This window comes from Schistocerca americana, chromosome 11 (genome assembly GCF_021461395.2).
Source record: "Schistocerca americana isolate TAMUIC-IGC-003095 chromosome 11, iqSchAmer2.1, whole genome shotgun sequence".
Lineage (NCBI taxonomy): Eukaryota > Metazoa > Arthropoda > Insecta > Orthoptera > Acrididae > Schistocerca > Schistocerca americana.
In genome coordinates, this window is record NC_060129.1 from 194,368,296 (window position 1) to 194,394,444 (window position 26,149).

General features: G+C 41.0%; 1 protein-coding gene across 1 annotated transcript in view; it reads left to right on the forward strand.

Moving 5' to 3' along the window:
* Positions 1 to 26,149, forward strand: part of LOC124553582 (basement membrane-specific heparan sulfate proteoglycan core protein) — a 799,417-nt gene that overhangs the window by 363,247 nt on the left and 410,021 nt on the right. Inside the window, exons 10-11 of the mRNA XM_047127431.1 lie at positions 4,017 to 4,124; positions 19,413 to 19,541. Coding sequence (XP_046983387.1) covers positions 4,017 to 4,124; positions 19,413 to 19,541 — 237 coding nt within the window. The remainder of the gene's footprint in view (positions 1 to 4,016; positions 4,125 to 19,412; positions 19,542 to 26,149) is intronic.

Here is a 26,149-nt window from a genome sequence, read left to right on the forward strand (position 1 = left end):
ACAAATGACGGTTATTATGCAGTATTATTCTTATCGGTGTGATTGGTACCATATATCCACTTGACCATTTTTTGGCAATTCCAGCACTGTAAAAAGCGAAGCAGGGACGCCATATTCGCTCGTCAGCGATTATGAATTTGTGAGAAAAGCCAAGTTAACTTCCAATATCGGAGAATCATGCTCATGACCTTGATCATTAGTCATAGTTATTGTTTCGCTGATTATTGTTGCACAGTATTTTAAATTGCGGAAGACATCTTTGATCAGCAATTGTTCGATATTTTCACATAGAGTTTCACGTAGAGGCATCTATTTTAGACGTAGCATTTCGACATCTAAAAAATCCCGATTTTTTTCTTGTGTTGTGGAACGCCGCCTTTGTTCAAAATTCTAAGTCGGAGTTACGAATTTTGCAATAAATAATATGTTGTTACTGTGATGGAGGTGATTTCGTTACACTCAATCTGCATATTTCGTATTATCGATCGAAGCAACTTTACCTTGCATAGGGAAATGAATTGGTAACTAAACCATTGTCGTTTACTTTTATTGACAAGTAAATTCATAAATAAAATTACTTCAGAGTTTAAAATTTCTTTGTAGTGTTCTGCATCAAGTAGCCGCTGACCGACAGTACAAAAATGTACCTCATGCGTTAATCCGAATGCAGTCGAGGCGGGAGAGAAGCAGATGAAACGATAAGGACGTATTTGTATATTCACAATGGAAATGAAACTGCCGGTACTGAAGAATTTGTTGATTGTTAATGACGGTATGTCGCACATTCGTACTTTCGTCGGTCGTCTTTTCTTCATTTCATACTAGTCACTAATTTTCCAGTCTATGTACTAACATATTTTTAGCAAATTTTCAGCTAGTAATCTGACAGTCTGGAGACTATTTTACGCTGTCCGGATGTCCGTTCTCATTTTTTTCAGCTAGATCAAAGAAAATATTTTTCTTCTTTTGTTTTAGCGTTTCTACAGAATGAGTTCAGCTGCTTCTACTTTCACAGATGTCTTATTATTTTACTAACAATTTCTCTTCTTTTTAATTCCATACTGATTTAATTTCTCTATGTATTAATTTTTATGCAGTTTTACTTTCTCAGTAATTATGCATAGTTTCAGCACCTTATGAGAAATCATAATTTGTGATCAGTAAGTCAGCATATAATTTTTATTGCAGTTTTCTGTTCATGTTTTTCAAAATGTAATTTACAAATCAGATAATCAACTAATTTGGTTGCATGTCAAACACTGGCATGCTATATGTTTCAACATTAACAGTACATTCATTTAAGTGTATTTATTTTTGAGACTGTTATATGTGTACTAAGTTATTATTGCATCTTGATTAAAATGTGAGTAACATTGCATTGGATCCATGTGGTAATGGGTTTATCAGTGACAAAGACAAAAGACATCCATCCATCCACCCAACAGCAATCTTCTGCAGCACCAGATTTCAAAAGCTACTATTTGCTTCTTGACTGAACTCTAGTATGTCATCCGCATTTGACAGCCACACAAGGCGTTCGAAATAGATTAAGAAAAGACCATGTGACATTTAAATTTAAACCCAGTGTTAGCAGATTTCTCTGTTTTTCAGAAATTCTGTTTTTGATTTGCCTGTGTGCAGTTTGTATCGTTTCTACTTCTGCTGTCCACACTTTGCTGCCCAAAAAGCAAAACTCATTGACTACTTTCAACATCTCGTTTGCTAATGTAATTTTCCCCCTCAGCATCACCTAATTTAAGTTGACTACACTCTACCATCTTTATTTAAATTTTGTTCATGTTCATTATAAAAGCTTTTTTTCACAATGACAGATATTTCCGCAATTAATCTTAAAAGCGCTTTGGCACCATCGGCAAAATTACCGTGTCATCATCAAACGACTGTGTCAGAATTTTCAAAATACACTGAAGTGACAAAAATCATAGGATACCTCCTAATATCATGATGGATCACCTTTTGTCTGGCATAGTGCAGCAGCATGATGTTGTGTTGACTCAATAAGCCTTCGGAAGTCCCTTGTGGAAATAATGAGGCATGCTGCCTCTATAGATGTCCGTAGTTGCGGAAGTGTTGTCAGTGCAGTGTTTTGTGCAAGAATTGACCTGCCAATTGTTCCATAAATGTGCAAACAGATTCATGAAAATAGACCTGGGTGGCCAGACCATTTGCTCGAACTGTCCAGAAAGTTCTTCAAACAATCGTGGCCCAGTGAAATGGTGCACTGTCGTCCATGAAAATTCTGTTGTTGTGTGGGAATATGAAGTCCACAAATGGCTCAAAATGGTCTCCAGGTAGCTGGATGTAACCACTTCCAGTAATCCATTGCATACACACCTCAGACTGTTGCCATTACTTCATAGTCAGATATGTAATACTTGCTACGTAAATGAGTGAAAAGTTCTTCTGTGTGTGAAAAGAGCTGCTGAAAGTAAGAAGTGTAACATACTTGCCTAGTAAGGAAAAAGCTTCCTGACATCAAGGTATCAGATAAAAGTCTGTGTCGGTGATGTACCACTGTTAGAAAGTAGTGTGTAGTGTTTAATAATGAAAGGCATCAGAATGTGCATAATGAATAAGAGTCTGACAAGCCACCAACTGTCACTGAAAAACGTTTCATTTTGAACACTGCTTCTGTCAGAATTCAAAGTTCTGTGTTAGAGAAAATTTTTCATAATGTGTGGCTAGAAAAATCTGGATCCTCAATGAGCGCTCCATGCCAGTCTGTGGAACACGTATGTGACAAATCAACTTTTTTTCTAATTTGTTGAAAAGAAGAATGAAATGGTCAGTTTAGTTCCATGTAAACACAGCCCACACCATTATGGACCTACCACCATCTTGCACAGTGTCTTGTTGACAACCTGGATCCATGGTTTCATGGGATCTGTGCTACATACAAAACCCTACCATCAGCTCTTACCAACTGAAAATGGGATTCATCTGAGCAGGCCACAGTTTTCCAGTCATCTAGAGTCCAACTGATACGGTCACAAGCCACTGCAGGCAATATTGTGCTGTTAGCAAAGGCACTCGGGTCGGTCATCTGCTGCAATAGGCAATTAAATGCAAAAATTTGATGCACTGTCCCGATGGATATTTTCATCGTTAAAGTCCCACATTGATTTGGGCGGTTATTTACGGAAGCACTGTCAACTCTACACAAACGCAGCTGCTCTCAGTCATTAAGTGAAGGCTGCCGGCTACTGCATTGTCTGTTGTGGGAGGTAATGCCTATAATTTGGTATGCCTGACACACTGTGGCTGTCAGAATACTGAATTCTCTAATGATATTTGAAATGGAATGTCCCATGCACCTAGTTTTGACTACATGTTGTGTGGCTGTAATCGTGTCTGAAACCATTCCACATTTATCACCTCAGGACAAGTGACAGCTACACTAAAGCACCTTGTGTACGCAATACTACCACCATCTTTATATTAGCATATTGCTATCTCATGACTTTTGCCACCTCAGTGTAAGTCACATCAGTTTGCCGTGTTTATTTGCATCCGCAGTTACTAAGTTTCTCATTTTCATAAATGCGTTCCCTGTTGTTACCAACTTGCATTTTGTATTCTCTCTGCTTCTCTTGTTGTGAATTATTTTCACCTGTTAATAGTAGAATTCATCTACTACTTCCTGTGTTTCATCCTCCAGACCTTAATTTCTCAGTATTACCTTAATTCTCTGAAACCATTGTTTTACTTATGTTCATAGTTATTTTAGAACCTGTTTTGAAGAGGTTCAAATGAAGCCCCAAGTCTCCAACAGAATTGCAATATCATCAGCAAAACTTTGTGTCAGAATTGTCAGAACAATTGACACCTACCCACTGACCCACAACCACTGACTTCGAGACATACAGAGCACGTGTAACTTTGCAAGTCCGACCGAATGCGTTTGTGCGCATGTGGGTGTGCCCGGTACCGGGGAACGAGTGACGAGAACTTCAGTACGTGTATGTATGTATGTATGTGTGTGTGCCCCCTCGCAGCATGCCGCGAGGGCGATTTCAGGTGCGACAACGGCTTCTGCATCGACGGCAGCCAGCGCTGCGACGGCGTGAGGCAGTGCCAGGACGGCAGCGACGAGGCGCGATGCCGTATGCATTACCAACTCTCCACTAATCTCGCCTACTCTGTCTTTCGTTGCTTCTCCTCTCTGGTGCTGTGCCCTCGTCTCCGTGCATGTCGACTGTCAGGCGTGACTCGTGTGTAACTACTAACCAGGGGAGGTGTTCTGATTTAAATGTGCAGAGTTGTGTGTAGTAAAACTCCAATAGGTAGGGACTACACAGATCTAAGCACACTGGCCAAAAAAGTTGATTGCCACCAGGAGACATCTCGTAATACCGTGTAACACTGCCTCAATAATGACTTTAATTCAGCAAGAAAAAGAGTCCACAAGTTTTTTCAAGTGTGCCATACCAAATAGAAGCCACTCAGGATCAGATCACATAGAGCTTCCAAATTGCGGAGTTGTTGACTTCTGTATTTCACATGCTGTACCAAACAGTGACTTGGACATACAAACAGTGACTTGGACATACACACACACACACACACACACACACACACACACACACACACACACACACACTGGGTGTAATGGGTATAAGTGCAGACATTTGTTCTGGTGACAGAGAACAATGTACTGAAAACATCACATCAGTATTTACTCCATTCACAGAGTGGCTATTAGGAGTAGTAGATCAGGTGTTGAAGTGTGGACACAAAATGGTTTGCCTACACTGACAGGCATAGTCCACTTAATGGTGCTATTACAACCATATATACACACATAAAAAAAAGGTTTGCATCACCTCAGTTCTGAGAGTTCCAGAACCTGTACAGAAAATTGAAATAGAGACCAACATAAACATCATTTCCATCCTTTTTATTGCTCATGAAAACCACACATTGCGTGTTGTACAACCATGCAGTGAGACCTTCAGAGGTGGTGGTCCAGATTGCAGTACACACCGGCACCTCTAATACCCAGTAACACGTCCTCTCGCATTGATGCATGCCTGTATCCATTGTGGCATGCCATTCACAAGTTCATCGAGGCACTGTCGATCCCGATTGTCCCGCTCCTCAATGGCGATTCGGCGTAGATCCCTCAGAGTGGTTAGTGGGTCACATCGTCCATAAACAACCCTTTTCAATCTATCCCAGGCATGTTCAATAGGGTTCATGTCTGGAGAACATGCTGACCACTCTGATCGAGGGTTGGCGTTATCCTGCAGGAAGTAATTCACAAGATGTGCACTATGGAGGTGCAAATTGTTGTCCATGAAGTTGAATGCCTCGCCAATATGCTGCCAATATAGCTGCACTTTCGATCGGAGGATGGCATTCACGTATCATACAGCTGTTACGGCATCTTCTGTGACCAGCAGCCCAAATAATGACGCCGTGAAACAGCAGGGAACCTCCACCTTGCTGCACTCGCTGGACAATGTGTCTAAGGTGTTCAGCCTGACCGGGTTGCCTCCAAACGTATCTCCAACAATTGTCTGGTTGAAAGGATATGTGACACTCGTTGGTGAAAAGAATGTGATGCCAATCCTGAGCGGTCCATTCGGCATGTTGTTGGGCCCATCTGTACCGCACTGCACCATGTCGTCTTTGCAAAGATGTGCCTTGCCACGGACGTTGGGAATGAAGTTGCGCATCATGCTGCCTAGTGCGCAAAGTTTGAGTCGTAGCACGACGTCCTGTGGCTGCACGAAAAGCATTATTCCACATGGTTGCGTTGCTGTCAGGGTTCCTCTGAGCCATAATCCGTAGGTAGCGGTCATCCACTGCAGTAGTAACCCTCGGGAGGCATGTCATCGGCAGTTCCTGTCCCTCTGTATCTGATGTCCGAACAACATCACTTTGGTTCACTCCGAGATGCCTGGACACTTTCCTTGTTGAGAGCCCTTACTGGCACAAAGTAAAAATGCAGACACAATCGAACTGCGGTATTGACTGTCTAGGCACGGTTGAACTACAGACAACACGAGTCGTGTATCTCCTTCCTGGTGGAATGACTATAACTGTCGGATCCCCTTCGTCTAATAGGCACTGCTCTTGTGTAGTTGTTTAAATCTTTGGGCGGGTTGAGTGACATATATGAAAGGTCAAAGGGACTGTGTCTGTGATGCAATATCCTCAGTCAATGTCTATCTTCAGGAATCCTGGGAACCGGGGTGCTGCAAAATTTTTTTGATGTGTGTAAAAAGGGTGTGAGTGCAAATATTTTTATATGTTGCATCTGAATGTGTACACAACAGTTTGCTGGTTGTTTTTTCTCTGTGTCGAACAGTTTTCTCACAAAAACATCACAAATTTTACAACCTGATTTTTTCTGCACAGCCATAACTGCACCACCAAGCGGACTACGCCTGTCTGAATAGACTAACTGTATTGTGTCCATGCATCTATACATCAACCCCTGACAGGTTGCCCAGGCGAAAAAATAAACATTAAAGTCTTGCTCTTGCCACACATACTTGGAGGTACTAACCAATCCAGAAACATATTGCTTGTAATAGTTATAATTATCAGTCTGCAAATGATGTAAATTCTGGTTTAATGTTGTTTATTATGGTTTCCTCAGTCACCAACAGGAAATATTATATTTTTATTTAAAATTTATATATATTAAAATTCTGTTAGACGGGATGTAGTGGAATTTTAAATTTTACCTGCTGGAAAATGGAATCTGCATGATTACAATTGTTTAATCAATTATTAATTGTCATAAGTAATGATTAGCAACAGCTTCCTCACGATAACCAAGTAGAAATCCATGCAGAATACATTTTTTGGTCACTGTAAACAATACTTCCACACAGTTTGGTCACGTTACACACGAGTGCGCCCTGCATCTGTGATACGGTGTTTGGTTAACCGACTGGTTTTGCATCCTGGTTTGCGGACCAACTGGCTGATGTGTTTCTGTGCCAGCTTGTGTGATCCTGATGGAGTTGTGTCGTCGTATAGTCTACATTACATTGCATTTCTGGTGTGTTGAGTTTTTGTAAAATTTGTGGTTGTCGTAGACGTATTGATTGCTCAGTAGTATACTAATCGGGTTTGGTACCTCCCGTAAGTAATTTTTGGCTTTGATGTGACTGTAAATAAATTGTTGTCTCAGCTTTTTCATATATGGTGTTACTCTAGTAATGAAACTATAGTTTGCCGTATTTTTTAACATAGCTAGTTATTCCATTTTCTGCCCTAGTGTTGTATTGTCAGTTTTCATAACACTGTTGCCCCTCCTGTTTGTACTTTCTTCTGGACGTGATGACAAATTTTTGTGCAGGAGAAATACCGAAGATGTATTAGTTTAGTAATTCAGGAAACATCCACTGTTATGGCACATCATTTTAGAAGAAAACTAATGTTATTTGTTTGTGCTTCGCTGCTACCAGCTCTACATATATGCCAATTGATTATACAGCTGCAGCATAAATTATAGGATGGAAGTAATGTACAAGATTTCGTGAGAGCACCAGTCACAGCTGGGTGGTACTGGATGTTGGTGTGGTTGTATACAGGGTGTTACAAAAAGGTACGGCCAAACATTCCTCACACACAAAGAAAGAAAATATCTTATGTGGACATGTGTCCAGAAACGCTTACTTTCCATGTTAGAACTCGTTTTATTACTTCTCTTCAAACCACTTTAATCACGGAATGGAAACGCACAGCAACAGAACGTACCAGCGTGACATCAAACACTTTGTTACAGGAAATGCTCAAAATGTCCTCCGTTAGCGAGGATACGTGCATCCACCCTCCGTCGCACGGAATCCCTGATGTGCTGATGCAGCCCTGGAGAATGGCGTATTGTATCACAGCCATCCACAATACGAGCACGAAGAGTCTCTACATTTGGTACCGGGGTTGCGTAGACGAGAGCTTTCAAATGCCCCCATAAATGAAAGTCGAGAGTGTTGAGGTCAGGAGAGCGTGGGGGCCACGGAATTGGTCCGCCTCTACCAATCCATCGGTCATCGAATCTGTTGTTGAGAAGCTTACAAACACTTGGACTGAAATGTGCAGGAGCTCCATCGTGCACGAACCACATGTTGTGTCGTGCTTGTAAAGGCACATGTTCTAGCAGCACAGGTAGAGTATCTCGTATGAAATCGTGATAACGTGCTCCATTGAGCGTAAGTGGAAGAACGTGGGGCCCAATCGAGACATCACCAACAATGCCTGCCAAAACGTTCACAGAAAATCTGTGTCTATGACGTGATTGCACAATTGCGTGCGGATTCTCGTCAGCCCACACATGTCGATTGTGAAAATTTACAATTTGATCACGTCGGAATGAAGCCTCATCCGTAAAGAGAACATTTGCACTGAAATGAGGATTGACACATTGTTGGATGAACCATTCGCAGAAGTGTACCCGTGGAGGCCAATCAGCTGCTGATAGTGCCTGCACACGCTGTACACGGTACGGGGACAACTGGTTCTCCCGTAGCACTCTCCATACAGTGACGTGGTCAACGTTACCTTGTACAGCAGCAACTTCTCTGACGCTGACATTATGGTTATCGTCAACTGCACGAAGAATTGCCTCATCCATTGCAGGTGTCCTCGTCGTTCTAGGTCTTCCCCAGTCGCGAGTCACAGGCTGGAATGTTCCGTGCTCCCTAAGACGCCGATCGATTGCTTCGAACGTCTTCCTGTCGGGACACCTTCGTGCTGGAAATCTGTCTCGATACAAACGTACCGCGCCACGGCTATTGCCCCGTGCTAATCCGTACATCAAATGGGCATCTGCCAACTCCGCATTTGTAAACATTGCACTGACTGCAAAACCACGTTCGTGATGAACACTAACCCGTTGATGCTACGTACTGATGTGCTCGATGCTAGTACTGTAGAGCAATGAGTCGCATGTCAACACAAGCACCGAAGTCAAAATTACCTTTCTTCAATTGGGCCAACTGGCGGTGAATCGAGGAAGTACAGTACATACTGACGAATCTAAAATGAGCTCTAACATGGAAATTAAGCATTTCCGGACACATGTCCACATAACATCTTTTCTTTATTTGTGTGTGAGGAATGTTTCCTGAAAGTTTGGCCGTACCTTTTTGTAACACCCTGTATCAGCGTGTGTGTGTGTGTGTGGGGGGGGGATGCTTACTTTGGAAGGCCAGTAACGTTTCCATGGCGTTATGGCGTTAAGAGTTACTACATGCCACCTCTAAGTTAGCTTGGTACAAGCTGGTGGCTGGTTTTCCTCATTTTTCCCTACTGTTGATTTTATGTTTTATTTTATTACATTGCAAAGCATTTTGAGCTTGTTTCATTCACCTTCAGGCATTATGTGAATAAAGAATACAAGTAGGTCCTGTTGTTGTTGTGGTCTTCGGTTTCCTGCAGCTCTCTACACCAGTCTATCCTGTGCAAACATCTCCATCTTCGCATAACTACTGCAGCTTACACCCACTTGGGTCTGCTCACTGTATTCGTGCCTCCATCATCCTCTTCAGTTTTACTCCTCCCCCTCTCCCCCACCTCCTCAAACAATCTCTTCTTTTTGCATACCTTGATATGCACTTCCATTGTAAATATTTTTTATTATTTGATATGCATTTTTCATTTTGTGTATCCCTCCATTAGCAACAGTTATTTGTAACTCATTTATTGAATTATCTCTTCTTGGTACTTGAACTTTTTGAGCTCTTCTGTTTGACCAATGTCTGTCTAAAAACGTTTTGTTGGAATTTTTATTTTGGTGGTAAATTTGATTTTATATCCCGAGATTCTCAAACTGTCTCTACCGGCTAACTGCTCCAGTAGATCGATTTGTGTTTCTGCACCTGCTAGATTTTTGGATAGTGCAGCAAAATCTACTCCAAATGCAAGTCAGTTTACCCCTGTTCACTATTTCATTCTACCCACTTTCGTTGCTGATACCAGCTATCTTAATTTTTCATTGCAACTTCTTACTGCTGCCCCCAATTATTCATAACCAATTACTTTAATTCACAAGATAAGCAAAGCAACTCCATATGCATTTCGATGTAGTAAAATATTACGTAGGGTAATCTTGCCTGTATAGCGACTGGTATGAGTGAAGCATAAATTAATAACAAATTATCCAATACACACAGTCTTTTTTTATGCAGCCTGTATGGTGAAAGTCCAGAATTAAAATGACTATGGAAGTTGATTTGTTTATTCAGTATTTACAGGAGAAGAAATAGAGGCTGCAAGTTCATATCATACAGGGGCACAATCTTGTGTTGAGATTAGAGTATATTGCTGGCAGATTTACAAAACATAGTCCCACCAAAAATAGTGTAAAAATACATCTTAAAATAAAAACTGGGTTTAAAAGAGAGTAAGAGATAAGTCATTTTCTGCTCCATGTTAAAATTTTGTGAGACATCTATGTTTTTGGGAGAGTTGTCAGCATTGTGGAGTGTCTGATCCAAATCCACTGCAGTTTGCTTCTGTGTCTGACTGCTTATTCGCATTTGTATTTCAGGCTTTTCTTCTGAAAATATTCGTAACCAAATTAAAGTATGTGCCAGCCTATGCTGTTGCACATTAAAAGAAAATAGAATTACTCTTAGTGAAACATTAAAAATGACTGTTAAACTCCTAACACATTTACTGCCGTAATGAGTGTTGGTGTAACATAGAATGTTTCACGTGTTGTGCACAGTATCTGTTTCGTAGTATGGTGGTGGAGGTGGGTTTTGAAGATTTTTTTTATATTTTAATTTTTTTTATGTGTGGTGTCTTTTGTTGTAATGGCTTAGTGTATAAACATTTAAGTTAGTATGTACAATATAACTTTTCTGTATGTCTACTTTTGATAATTATTTTCTAAATCTGTTGCATTATTGTGATGTGTACCACTTTCCAGTTAATTTTTTTCTCTGTTATTAAGTTTCAGTTAATGCATATTGATGCAATATCCCATGTCGAACATGGGAATCTGTAATTAAAAATTCCTGATTACAGTGATTGCAAATGGCTGTAACTGTTTAGTGCATAGGAATACATCGATTTGAATTACAGAAAATATAAAAGAAAGTTCAAATAGCTTATTTTTTATTTTTTACATAATTTGTAAGTGTTGTAACGAACCACCTTCATCTCACAGACAACATCAGAGTGGTAACCCATTATAATACACTCTGAAAAATATGTGGGGTCACCAACATGACCACATTAGAAATATGTATTTTGAGTTCTGGAACTGGTTTGAATAAAGGTGAGACATAGGCAAGGCTTTTCATATAACCCCATAAAAAGTATATGGATGTGAGGTCCAGCGTTGCCCCTAGCATAATTTGTACATTTTACACACTTTTACTGTTTCAGTTCCTGTCAGATCCCAATCAATACATGTAAAATTGTTGTCTGTGGCATTTGTAGGCACCCTGCTGGGTTTATAAGTCGATTTCTGTGGACTGTGTTCAAATGAAAAGCGAATTCTTCCAATATTCATGCTGATACATGTGGCTGGCCAATACTTTCTGATTTGCACGAACATAATGCTTCTTGAAACTCCCAGTGCTGTCTGGAAATGCTGTTCACATTTAGAAGAGCTTGATTGTATCACTGACACTCCTCCATGGAGACAGAGTGATAGATGTCGAATTGCATCAGGCAAAATGCCTTCTGTACCGGATGCGTCATTTTCGCTACAACATAGAAGTTTTCTCTTATGGATCACTGCACATGTGCCGGTTTCCAGTTGACAGTGCCTGTTTAACAATTGAAATTTTGAACTTTCTTTTAAATTCTCAGTCATTCTTAGCAGGTAAATAGCTATAGCCATTTGTAATCACTATATTCACTTGTATTGCCCTGTATGTAAATGGAGATAGAGCACAAAGTCATCAGGAAGAAACAAAGAAAGGGCAAATAAGTGTTTAATGTTCAGACAAAGTGATCAGTGAACAAACCATTCTGGCTTGTATTCAGAGTTTCAGTTAATTCTTTCAAGTTCTATATTTGGATATAGTAGAGGGAAACATTCCACGTGGCAAAAATATATCTAAAAACAAAGATGATGTGACTTACCAAACGAAAGCGCTGGCAGGTTGATAGACACACAAACAAACACAAACATACACACAAAATTCAAGCTTTCGCAACCAACGGGTGCTTCATCAGGAAAGAGGAAAGGAGAGGGAAAGACGAAAGGATGTGGGTTTTAAGGGAGAGGGTAAGGAGTCATTCCAATCCCGGGAGCGGAAAGACTTACCTTAGGGGGAAAAAAGGACAGGTATACACTTGCACACACACCCATATCCAACCGCACATACACAGACACAAGCAATGTCAGCTTGTGTCTGTGTATGTGCGGTTGGATATGGTTGTGTGTGCGAGTGTATACCTGTCCTTTTTTCCTTGCTTGTGTCTGTGTATGTGCGGTTGGATATGGTTGTGTGTGCGAGTGTATACCTGTCCTTTTTTCCCCCTAAGGTAAGTCTTTCCGCTCCCGGGATTGGAATGACTCCTTACCCTCTCCCTTAAAACCCACATCCTTTCATCTTTCCCTCTCCTTCCCTCTTTCCTGATGAAGCAACCGTTGGTTGCGAAAGCTTGAATTTTGTGTGTTTGTCTGTGTATCTATCGACCCACCAGCACTTTCGTTTGGTAAGTCACATCATTTTTGTTTTTATATAAGTTCTATAGTTGTTTACATTATTCAAAAGAAGGAGAAGAAGAATATTAAGAAGGGTTCATTTGAATTTGCGTCTACCAGTGGCTGAAATATTAATGAAGTAAATATTTATTGTTGTCCTTACAAGTGTTTATCTTGTAGCAAAATGTGAAGAAAAATGGAAAGCAAACTACAGCCAATTTTATGTGTAGCCAGTGCCATTTTGTTTGGTTTGTTGCATTATGTTTGCATGTGCTACATTGGCACCGCCTAGCTTTTACAATTGCTGTGTGACAGATTGTGTACAACTTTCACTGAGGATGATAGTGGTTGAGCTTTCGGCGCGAGGCTTATCCGACTGATAACTGTCGAGCTTGCAGTCAGTGCATTGTGTTGTAATTTCCTGACTTTAGCTGTTGCTACTCCCTCTTTTTCATTTTTTAAAAATCGGTTTCAGTCCTGCTGTGTTTGGTTGTTTGTTGGCTTGCAATGTAAAAACCTTCAAGTTGTTTGTGGTTGTATATTTATTCAGATAAGAGGTTGTGCAGTTTTTATGCAGAGGCTAGTGCATGTCATGACTAGATGGAGGTTACCATTGTGATTCCCCCTGAGTAGCATAATAAATGAGTACATTTTGAAGAGGAGTTGATTGTATATAATTAGTACTCTTGTATTTAAGTATAGTGGGGGTGGCCATAGAGTTTTATTTATCATCTTGAAAAAGAAAATCAAGCTCAGACTTTGAAACTTGATGAAGTTGTTGGTCCGTCTGTACATATTTGCCCTCTGGGGTGACACATTTTTCTCCAGTGATGGAGACCTCGGTTGTAGAAATCTGCATTGTGGGTGTTGAAGAATCTTTCCACCTCGAAAATCACGTTATCATTATTAAGTAATTTTATTAGGATACCATTACTTGTTCGTTATCTCTCCACTGTACTTTCAAATCTTTTAGTATAGTGTCCTTATCTTGCTCTCTAGAGATCATGAGTGGGCTGTGACATTCTGTTTTTCACTCCTCTGCTGGTGTGCTACGGTTCTGTGGGGCAGAGATTTCAATTTTTTCTGGGATTGCAGCTATTCGCCCACAGACAGACAAAAGTTTAATTACGTAACATTATTTTTAGAGGTGATAATTAAGTATTTCACTACCCTGTGCATGTTAAGTAGATTTTATCTTGTTCCATTCCCGTGTGGTGGTTCATTTGTGCACTCTCACACATTTTCTATGGCGTATTTTTCTGTGGTTGGATGTTACTTGGGGAAGTATCATAGCTGCCAATCCCAGATTTTGTTGACATTCACGTAACTCATATTTCTACGAAATAGATGTCATAAGTTTGTTAATATTCTAACTGTGTTCAAGACTCCGCTCCATAAAAGAGGGAAAAGCTAGGCTGTGTTACAGATCACTGGACGAATTGTCCAATTTTTATGAGCCGCTAGTGTTCCTTAAGTCTGATGAACATACACAGACATTTATTTATGTTTGCTTTATTTTTCTTACTGCATTTTTTTGCATATGTGTGTGTGTGTGTGTGTGTGTGTGTGTGTGTGTGTGTTGTGTAGGCATCAGATAAATAGAGAAATAAGAATGAAAGTGAGAACAGTGTAATTGAAATTTTTTCAGCGGTATTAGATGCACTCCTTTATACAACATAGTTTTTTTCCATTACTGTGTTGCACAATCTAAAATAACAAGTGATGTCAGTGAAGGGCGGGTTTGCTTCTCATTGGTATTTTGGCTGCTGTGTTGTAGTCGTTTATAAGTGTTGGGCTCCTAGCCTGTCAAGGATGAAGCAAACATGCAAGTATCGGCAGTACTATTACTTTATTCCAGTGTCAGAGTTTCCTTCAGGTGCTTCCTGTCTGTGGTGATGGTTTCTGATATTCCTGTGGTTCCCAACCTTTGTGTAAAAGTTTTTGATTTTCTTTGTCATAAAACTAAATTGTTTTTAAAAGTTAATTTGTATTATTACTGTTTTGTTAGATTCTAGATTTTGTTACGTACATTGCCAATAGTCTGCTTGAAGTCTTTTTCTTCAGTTAGAAACAGGAAAAACAAAGGTGACATTCAGTGTGCATATAGATGGGAAAGCTTACTTTCCACTATGATAGTTCTGAATGCAAGAAGAAAACTTGAAGCACCACCCCAGAAAAGTGCGGTGATTGCAACAAAACTGAGTACAAAAATAGTGGATTAAAAATAAGCAATGGAAAGGGTCTCATTTCTTCTTGGTTTAGTAAAACGCTTGCAAGAACATGTGGCTTTTATTTCTTTGAATATGAACTACTATATTTCGTTACTTTAAAAATGAGAGGGTCGATCGGAAATGAAGTTTGTTTTGAAGTTCTACGAGGTCCCAAAGTTTGTTATGGGTATTGCCTGATATCTAATAATGTTAGGATATGATCTTGGATGAAATTAGATCACTGCAAATTACACAGCTAGCTGTTAAAATGGCGACACCTTGAAAATAACTTGCAAACAACCTCAAATTGGGAGGATATGCAAATGATTAATATTTCAGCACTGCCACGTAAAGTGTTTAGGAATGACACTGTCTACATTCTGTATACAACGAAAGATTACACAGCGGGTTTCTCATTCAGAAGCTGCATTTGAATGTTTTTTGTTTGTGCAATGACTGTCTTAGCCTCGTGTGAGAAGGAGAAACGTCAGCCAGCATGTGTAAGAATTTGAAAATGGCAGGAGTGTGGCCTACGTGACTCCAGTTTGTCATTCCACTATGTTGCTGCTTTAGTTTATAGGGATCACATGAATGTGATGCGATTATGCAATCGATGTGTAGCAGAAGGCTCATACTCGGCGCCATGCGGGATCTTAACAGCCCCCGTGCAATTAGTGCCTGAGAGAGCAGACATACTGTCTGCTTAGCTGTGCGGGATCGTACAGCCGTGTCGTGTAGATTGAATCGGGAAATGGACCTGTTCTCAGCAAGATAAGTAGCCTCGTAGACAGTGTTACGTCTGGAGCTCCACAGACTGTCAGCATGGTGACCATTGCTGCAGCCTATTTTGACGTGCCAGCGGAGAGAGAGATACACCAACTGTGACTGATTCAGTACCACACCTACACTTTCAAAAGTATGATTGTATTGGATATCAAGTGAAATTTGCAACTGGATAAATGACTTTTTTGTCGGGAGGACACAGCACATTATCTCGTATGGAGAGCCATCATCAGCTGTAGAAGTAACTTCATTTAACCCGGGGAAGTGTGTTAGGACCCTTGCTGTTGATGCTGTATATTAATGACTTGCAGATGATATTAATAGTAATATAGGAGTTTTTGCAGATGATGCCGTTATCTATAATGAAATACTACCGGAAAGAATCTAAATAAATATTCAATATAATAGAGGGAAACATTCCACGTGGGAAAAATATATCTAAAAACAAAGATGATGTGACTTACCGAACGAAAGCGCTGGCAGGTCGATAGACACACAAACACACACACAAAATTCAAGCTTTCGCAACAAACTGTTGCCTCATGAGGAAAGAGGGAAGGAGAGGGAAAGATGAAAGGATGTGGGTTTTAAGGGAGAGGGTAAGGAGTCATTTCAATCCCGGGAGCGGAAAGACTTACCTTAGGGGGAAAAAAGGACAGGTATACACTCGCACACACACACATATCCCACTTTTATGTGTGTGTGTGCGAGTGTATACCGGTCCTTTTTTCCCCCTAAGGTAAGTCTTTCCGCTCCTGGGATTGAAATGACTCCTTACCCTCTCCCTTAAAACCCACATCCTTTCGTCTTTCCCTCTCCTTCCCTCCTTCCTGATGAGGCAACAGTTTGTTGCGAAAGCTTGAATTTTGTGTGTGTGTTTGTGTTTGTTTGTGTGTCTATCGACCTGCCAGCGCTTTCGTTCGGTAAGTCACATCATCTTTGTTTTTAGATATAAATAAATATTCAATCAGATAAGATTTCAAAATGGTGTGAAGATTGGCAACTTGCTCTAAATGTTCTGAAATGTAAAATTGTGCACTTCACAAAATGTGAAAGCCTGTGACAATAATATTTGATGAGTCACTTTTGGAATTAGCCAACTCGCACAAATACGAGGGCTATCCACAAAGTACATTACGTTTTGGAATTAAAAATAAATAAAGTATTGGAATTTTTTTTATTATATGCAGATGAAAGCCACACTTCAATACTACTTTCCTACATAGTTGATATTTAAATTAAGGCACTTATCGTAGCAATGGACGAGCTCGGAAATTCCTTTGTCGCCTTCAACCACGTGGTCACCTCTTCTGGAAGCTGTGCGTCGTCATCAAAACGCTGCATAGCCAACCACTTCTTCATTGCTGGGAATAAGTGGAAGTCGCTCGGTGCTAGGTCGGGACTGTACAGCAGAGGAGGAAACAACTCCCACTTAAAAGATTCGAGAACTTCACGAGCGGAATTTGCCGTGTGGGCCCGGACGTTGTCGTGAATCGGCAAGATCTTTGAGCCCAACTTTCCCCTGCGCTTGTTTTTTATTGCTCTTCTGAGGTTGTGCAGAGTTTGGCAATACCTTTGAGAGTTTATTGTAGTGCCTCTTTCCAGGAAATCCACAAAAATCGTATTTCTACCTGGTTACTGATTAACCACGTGGTTGAAGGTGCAGGCGGCCGAATTTTACGACGAAGGAATTTCCGAGCTCGTCCATCGCTACGATAAGTGCCTTAATTTAAATGGCAACTATGTAGAAAAGTAGTATTTAAGTGTGGCTTTCATCTGTATATAATTAAAAAAATTTCCAATACTTTATTTATTTTTAATTCCAAAACGTAATGTACTTTGTGGATAGCCCTCGTACCTGGGTGTAAAGCTTTGTAGGGATATGAAATGGAAATATAGGACTAATGGGGGATATTGAACATATACAGAGAAGGACAGCACGAATGGTCACAGGATTGTTTAATCTGTCGGACAGGGTCATAAAGGTGCTGAAGGGATTGAACTGGAAGACTCTTGAAGATAAAGTATCCTGAGCTAGTCTGTCAACAAAATTTCAGGAACCAGCCTTAAATAATGACTCTAGGAACATACTACAATCCACTACATATTTTTCACGTAGGTATTATGAGGATAAGATTAGAACAGTTACTGTACGCACAGAGGCATTCTTCCTGTCCTCCATACGTTAATGGAGTGGGAAGAAGCCCTAATGATTGGTACAATGGGACGGATGCTCGCCCATGCAGCTAACAGTGGTCTGCAGAGAATAGATGCAGGTGTAGCTGGTGTACTCAAGTGTAGTGACTGGAATCGTACAAGTCCAGGAATGGCTTCAGAACCAGCAGTGGCCGGCCGACTGTATGAGAGCATCGACAGCGAGTTGCCAGAGAACGACAGGGGACAACACGAGAGAATAGCAGACAGTGGAGGTGGCATTGCAGAATACTAAGTCCAAAGGGCAGAGCGTGGTCGAATACTGAGAAGTAGCAAATTCAGGACCAATACCGTGATGTGTAATGAGATGTATACCGTAACAAAGAGAAATCACAACTGACAGAGTGGCTCTGCTGCCGACTTTAAATGGCAGCCATCGGCCCTGATAGGCTCACCGTACAGACGGGGCTTACAGCGGTGCTTACATCGGCGACCACAGCACTCGCAACTGCAGCAGTGCTGCCTAGCAGCCATTATTAATATCTGTACTGTCTGGCATGTCTTCGGACACGCCGGACTGGGATACCGGAGAGGTTCTGAGGAGAACGAATATTACCGGGTTCCGTTTGTCATCGTCAAGCAGGTTCACCACTTGCTGTGGTGGTATGGGGTGGCATTGGGTACAGGACACAGGCACCTCTGGTTAGCATAGCCAATAATGTAGACAGTAGCTTTTATGTTTCTGACATTTTAAGGCCAGTAGTTGTCTCCTTTCTTCGAGGTCTCTGTTATTATCTTTCAACAACATAACACAAGACTGCGCCGCCTTGATTTCCCTGGATACAGAGGGTGTGGGACTGTTGCCCTGCCAGCTTGTTGTCCAGTCTCTCAGCACTGGAAACAGCTGGACACAGCTTGCCTAGAGAGTGGAACACAGCGCTCCCAGATGGACTCTAGCACGGAGTTGAAGAATCACGAGCTAACACACCCACGTCTGTCATCTGAGTTGAGTTCTACTGGAGGCCAGCCGGGTTAGAGCTGTGGCAAGTTTTTGTACTAAATTTCACACAATGTGTACCCCCAAACACATACATTTATGATCATGTATTCTTCCTGCTATGCTGTAGATGTACAACAAATAAAATTTTCATTATATCTATCCTACACGATGTTACAACTTGAATGTTCCACACTGTAGATGTCCGAATGGTTGGGAACCACAGCACTCCGCTTCCCCTTGACCTGTCCTCCCCCACTTTCCCATTTTCCTCCTTCTCAGTCACCCCACACCAGACGTTGCCCTGCCGTCTTTCCCCTTCTCTCTCGATCTTTCATCTCCCCCTAGGATAGGGGGAGACCCTATCCTTTACCCCTCCACCACCAGTCCCCCTTATCCTCCCTCTTACCCCACCCCACCCCCTTCGCATTTTCCCCTCCCCTTTTTCCACCCCTTCCTCCCTCACCATCATCATCCCCCTCCTGTTCCTTTTCCCCTCATTCCTCATCCCCACGTCTAGGCTACAGCATCGCCTCCCTCGCAATGCCGAGCACACTGTCACGGCAGCTGGCACGCCACCGCCCCGTTTTGATCTCATTTGTGTGTTTTCGCCGGCGAGCAGAGACCGACGACCAGTGTTCGGCCAACGAGTTTCGCTGTCGGGACGGGACGTGCATCAGGGGCTCCCTGCGGTGCGACCGCAGGGTCGACTGCTACGACGGGTCGGACGAGGAGGGCTGCCCGCCCAACGGTTCGTAGTTCACTCCCTTGCACCGGTACTCCGGTGCGGGAGTACTCGGGACCGCTTGGTGCAGGAGCGTCGATCGTCTTCCGAGAGCTGACTCTCTCGCTCTGTCTCGCTTCACTGCACGTCGCAAAGCCTTACGTCTTCCTCTGACGGAATTTCCGGACAGTGTGGCATTCGGTGCTGACGCTGGCATTACAGACGAGCTTTGGAGGCTTGCATGATCTGCACAGTACGCGCTACATTCCTTTCTGCTGAATGGGCAAATGTAAATGTGCCTAGAAAATATTATGTGCAACTTAAGGTACGCAATCCCACTTACACCATCCATCCTGGGTAGGTGGGTTGCCCACTGTAAAGTGCATGAAATATTTTCAGGGCTAGCTTCCTCGCCCCGTAAATGCGTCCGCCTCCTGGATAACAGTGCAGCATACACAAAACATTCTAGAAATACCATGTGATCAAGGAAAATTTGTGCCAAACTGCTGTGCATTCACCTCCTCCGTAATACAGCCTAAAATAATAACAATAATGTTAAAGAAGGTACATCCAGTTTGCCTTTGCAACAAAAAAAAAAGTTTTTTTATTTTACCATACTCATTTTGTTTCAATTGTTTAAAAGATGAGTTATAATATGGAAAGAAACATATTTATAATAATGAGTTGCTTCTAGATAGTTCATTTCCAAAGATACTGAAGAGTGACCTTTTTCTCCCTTGCAGCATTTTTGTTTGGTTTACACCTACACCTGGAAGCGTCTTCAGCATGCACATATTCCAGTTATAAATATTGCTGCTACTGTATTTGGCGCCTTTTGTCCGACCTAATTTCACTCTGGCTTGCAACACAATACATTTTGACATAAAAAAACGTGACAAGAATTTGCACTGCCTATGTTTATTCACATTCTTCTGGCAAAATGTACGTCTTTGCATTTTGTGTGTGAGGGGGGAGGGGGGGGGGGGTTAGTGTCACTCAGTACTCAGTAGTACTTGCTGGTAATGGTTTTTTACTCTGTTATTCCATTTACATTTATTAATATTACGATTTTTTATAAAGATCATATATTTCATCATAAATCGAAGTTTTCATGTTATTTATGTTCTGAATTTCTTATATACAGCTTTCTCTGACAATAGGCTCCAACACTTGCATACATTTGTGCAACATTTATATATCAGTAAACTTGCTTCAATAATTAATTTGTACTTTTCCATTAAAATATGAAAAATGAATGCCACCAAATAATGGTTCACATATTATTAACGAAGCATTCTTAACATTTTAATTTAATAGTTTTATGTTCTTTTCGAGTAATAACATTCATATTATTAAAGGGTCATTCATTGTTACTGCATACAGATACAAAATCAGTTATATGCTTAGCAAAAAAAGAGGTGGAAAGTAGTATGCAGTACTACATTAATGTGAGTATTACATATTTCAGTCGTATATTGGAATCGAACACTTAATTAATCCCTAACATATCAATCATATTTCGACAAACCTAAAAATGCAGTTTGGCACAAATTTTCATTTGTTGTGGCATGTTCATTACATTTCAGATTTATAATTTCTGTCAGCTCTAACTGACTTCGTTTCAAGACATTTATATTTTCGTTCATTTTGTCCCTGGTGATCTGTTCATATATCAGCGGTACGAATTCAGCTGATACAAAATAATTTCATTAAACCATCTTTTGGATATTGTAATTCTCCATGCTTGCAAATAAAAATTAGAGAGAAGTTCTGCCTTATGCAAGAGACAGGTTTATTTATATTTATTTTACTCATGTATGTTTTAGCACGCACTGTGCTATCTGCAGTAGGCTTTTGTTTATTATTCTGTCTCATGGTATTTTTCCATGTTAGTTTATAAGTCCTACATTACACAACTCCCATGTTTTCTGATGCTGTAGTCCTGTTACTTGTTGCTTTAGATGTGTTAAGACACGTTATTTCTTCACTATCGCCATTTTTACCCGTTACACTGTATTTTATTTATTTTATCGCAAAACACCAGAAAACAACTCGAGCTGTGCAATGTATGATAAATATAAACTACAGCAGCACAAAATAAGTGATGAGGCAGTGTAATAAACAAAAAACTACTAAAGACAGCAGAGAAAGTGCTGAAATGTATATGGGCAATGTTAAAATAAACTGTCCTGCATCAGGCAATTTTTTTTCCATTAATTTCATATATTCTTAATAATTTTTCTTGTTTCGTAAACTAGAGCTATTGTAACTATAACAAGTTAAAAACATAATGTTGTCAGCTACAGAACTTCATATTTCTTTCCATTCTAAAGCTTGCAAACATTTAATTGCATCCGTAGTAGGAAAAATTAAATTGGCATGATAAGCTATATTGTACTTTTTAAAGAAATAAGTACCACTGGCTTTTGATAAACATGCTATAAATAGTATCTAAAAACATTGAACTGGCATCAGCATTAAACTTATGAAAACTGTAGACTCCTTTTTTATGATAAACAATGCTATGATTGCATGCGCAAATAGTACAGTAGGGAAAATTGTGATTCTCCAAGCAGTAAACCGTAATCCAAACAGCTGTGGAGGCCAGGGAAGTTGTGTTATTTCATTGCCATTCTCATGCAATCAGTTTTGGGTATTTCTGCCCATGTAAATGTAAGCATTGTGGTCGTGAAAGATATGGTTCTCTGCTGTGAGTAATTTCTGTTCCATTCAGTGAATATAGTCACGCAAAACAACCATAGCGTACAAAAACTTACAAGGGGAGGCTGCCAATTGTGAAATTCAGATTCGTTTCATACTGCGCGTAATAAAAGCTCATGGCCAGAGGTGTAATGTGGCAAAGCACCAAGATGCACTTCTCAGCTGTTGTCGAGAAAATCGACAGTTAAATGAAAGCGTTGCGGTGAAATACTCTCTACGATTAATAATTTTCTACACACACACACACACACAGACACACACACACACACACACACACACACACACACACACACACACACACATATATATATATATAAAAATTAGAGGGAAACATTCCACGTGGGAAAAATATATCTAAAAACAAAGATGATGTGACTTACCCAACGAAAGCGCTGGCAGGTCGATAGACACAAACAAACACAAACATACACACAAAATTCAAGCTTTCACAACCAACGGTTGCTTCATCAGGAAAGAGGGAAAGAGAGGGAAAGACGAAAGGATGTGGGTTTTAAGGGAGAGGGTAAGGAGTCATTCCAATCCCGAGAGCGGAAAGATTTATCTAAGGGGGAAAAAAGGACAGGTATATACTCACACGCACACACACACATATCCATCCGCACATACACAGACACAAGCAGACATTGCTTGTGTCTGTGTATGTGCGGATGGATATATGTGTGTGTGCGAGTATATACCTGTCCTTTTTTCCTCCTAAGGTAAGTCTTTCCGCTCCCGGGATTGGAATGACTCCTAACCCTCTCCATTAAAACCCACATCCTTTCATCTTTCCCTCTCCTTCACTCTTTCCTGATGAAGCAACCGTTGGTTGCGAAAGCTTGAATTTTGTGTGTATGTTTGTGTTTGTTTGTGTGTCTATCGACCTGCCAGCGCTTTCGTTGGGTAAGTCACATCATCTTTGGTTTTTATATATATATATATATATATATATATATATATATATATATATATATATATATATATATATATATATATATCTAAAAAGAAAGATGATGAAACTTACCAAACAAAAGCGCTGGCAGGTCGATAGACAAACAAACAAACACAAACATACACACCTTCGTAACCTCTTAGTTCATCCCTATGAAATCCCCAAACCACCTTCCCTACCCTCTGGCTCCTACCCCTGTAACCGCCCCCGGTGTAAAACCTGTCCCATGCACCCTCCCACCACCACCTATTCCAGTCCTGTAACCCGGAAGGTGTACACGATCAAAGGCAGAGCCACGTGTGAAAGCACCCACGTGATTTACCAACTGACCTGCCTACACTGTGAAGCGTTCTATGTGGGAATGACCAGCAACAAACTGTCCATTCGCATGAATGTTGGTAATGAGGATAGACAAACAAACAAACACAAACATACACATACAGGATAGTGTTTGTTGGTAATGAGGATCACCCTGTGGCTAAACATGCCTTGGTGCACGGCCAGCACATCTTGGCATAGTGTTACACCGTCCGGGTTATCTGGATACTTCCCACTAACACCAACCTGTCAGAACTCCGGAGATGGGAACTTGCCCTTCAGCATATCCTTTCTCTCGCTATCCGCCAGGCCTCAATCTCCGCTAATTTCTAATTTCAATCTGCCGCCGCTCATACCTCACCTGTCTTTCAACTTCATCTTTGCCTCTGTACATCTGCCCCGACTGACATCTCTGCCCAAACTCTTTGCCTTTACAAATGTCTGCTTGTGTCTGTGTATGTGTGGATGGATATGTGTGTGTGTGCGAGTGTATACCTGTCCTTTTTTCCCCCTAAGGTAAGTCTTTCCGCTCCCGGGATTGGAATGACTCCTTACCCTCTCCCTTAAAACCCATATCCTTTTGTCTTTCCTTCTCCTTCCCTCTTTCCTGACGAGGCAACCATTGGTTGCGAAAGCTAGAATTTTGTGTGTATGTTTGTGTTTGTTTGTTTGTCTATCGACCTGCCAGCGCTTTTGTTTGGTAAGTTTCATCATCTTTTCTTTTTAGATATATTTTTCCCACGTGGAATGTTTCCCTCTATTATATATATATATATAAACAAAGATGATGAGACTTACCAAACAAAAGTGCTGGCAGGTCGATAGACAAACAAACATACACATAAAATTCAAGCTTTCACAACAAACGGTTGCTTCATCAGGAAAGAGGGAAGGAAAGGATGTGGGTTTTAAAGGAGAGGGTAAGGAGTCATTCCAATCCCGGAGAGAAAAGATTTCGAAATGCAACAGTGACAATAACAAACATAATTGTTCGGTTCAAATTAATTGGAATTAATTGGAATGACTCCTTACCCTCTCCCTTAAAACCCACATCCTTTCGTCTTTCCCTCTCCTTCCCTCTTTCCTGATGAAGCAAGCGTTTGTTGTGAAAGCTTGAATTTTGTGTGTATGTTTGTGTTTGTTTGTGTGTCTATCGACCTGCCAGCGCTTTTGTTTGGTAAGTCTCATCATCTTTGTTTTTAGATATATTTTTCCCACGTGGAATGTTTCCCTCTATTATATATATATATATATTTGTGTCCACTTGAATATTATTTGTGATATTGTGTTTTATTTCAAGTATTATTTTTCCACGACAAACGACTTTCAACAACTTATTATATGCATAATTGTTGCAACTGATTGCGGGAATTATATATATATATATATATATATATATATATATATATATATATGTGTGTGTGTGTGTGTGTGTGTGTGTGTGTGTGTGTGTTTGTATGTAAATATATACATTTGAATTAGAAAGAACAAATACTAAAAAAAAAAGGTTGCATGGCGCGAGATTTGATCCGGCGACCTTCGGATTACGAACCCGAGCGCTTACTGCTGCGCCACGACGCTGTGCAAAATTAATAATCGTAGAGAGTATTTCACTGCAACGGTTTCTTTTAACTGTTGATTTTCTCGACAACGGCTGAGAAGTGCTTCTTGGTGCTTTGCCACATTACACCTCTGGCTGTGAACTTTTATTACGCGCAGTATGAATCGAATCTGAATTTCACAATTGGCAGCCTCCCCTTGTTAGTCACCCAGAAGAGACAGCACGCTAGTACCATTTAAGTCGACAAGTTCTTTCAAGTATCCAGATGATGACACCAATTGGTGATTAGATCCCCTAGAGCTACCAAATTGTGGGGATGTTGATTGGCACGCCTCACCTATTGTTCCAAATAGTTCCAGACGTTTTCCGTGAGACTATGGTGGGGTCATTTAGTGGGCGAGTCAAGATGCGATAAGGTGCCTTAATGTTCATCAAATCGGAAGTGTATGCTTACAGCCCTGTGAATGTAGCTGTCGTCATCCTGGAAGATGGAAGTGTCTACACCATACCAATCGTGACAATACACAAGGGAGAGCAACACTTTGCTCACTAAGAATCTTAAAAGAGACATCATCTTTCCTGTGATTCTTCAGTTTCTCCCAGCGTATTTCTTGCTCGAACAGTCCACGGGTGTACTGCCGGTCCACAGTGTCCGACGGGCACAATATTTCGGCAATCAGACGTGTCGCCATCGTCAGGTGCGATGACGAACTGAGCTCCTGAGGGCGTGGGGCCGTATTAAATCCCCTCCTCTCGCGAGGCGTTCTCCCCGCGGTCCGCGCCCGCACGTTAGCGGTCGCCGAGCTTCTGGTGTCGGCGTCTGTGGTGGCGTCGGTATAATTGCCTCGTCTGCCCTAGTCACCCGTTCGTTTCCTTTGCCGAGTGTCTTTTTAATTAGACTCAATGCTGGTTCCCGTGCCCTGCTGAGGTTGTAGCCGCACTCTCGGTTGACGAGTCCATCAGTGCACCTGACGATGGCGACGTGTCTGATTGTCGAAATATTGTGCCCGTCGGACACTGTGGACCGGCAGTACGACCACAGACTGTTCAATCATCTTTCCTGTTCACAGTGGCCTGAGTGAG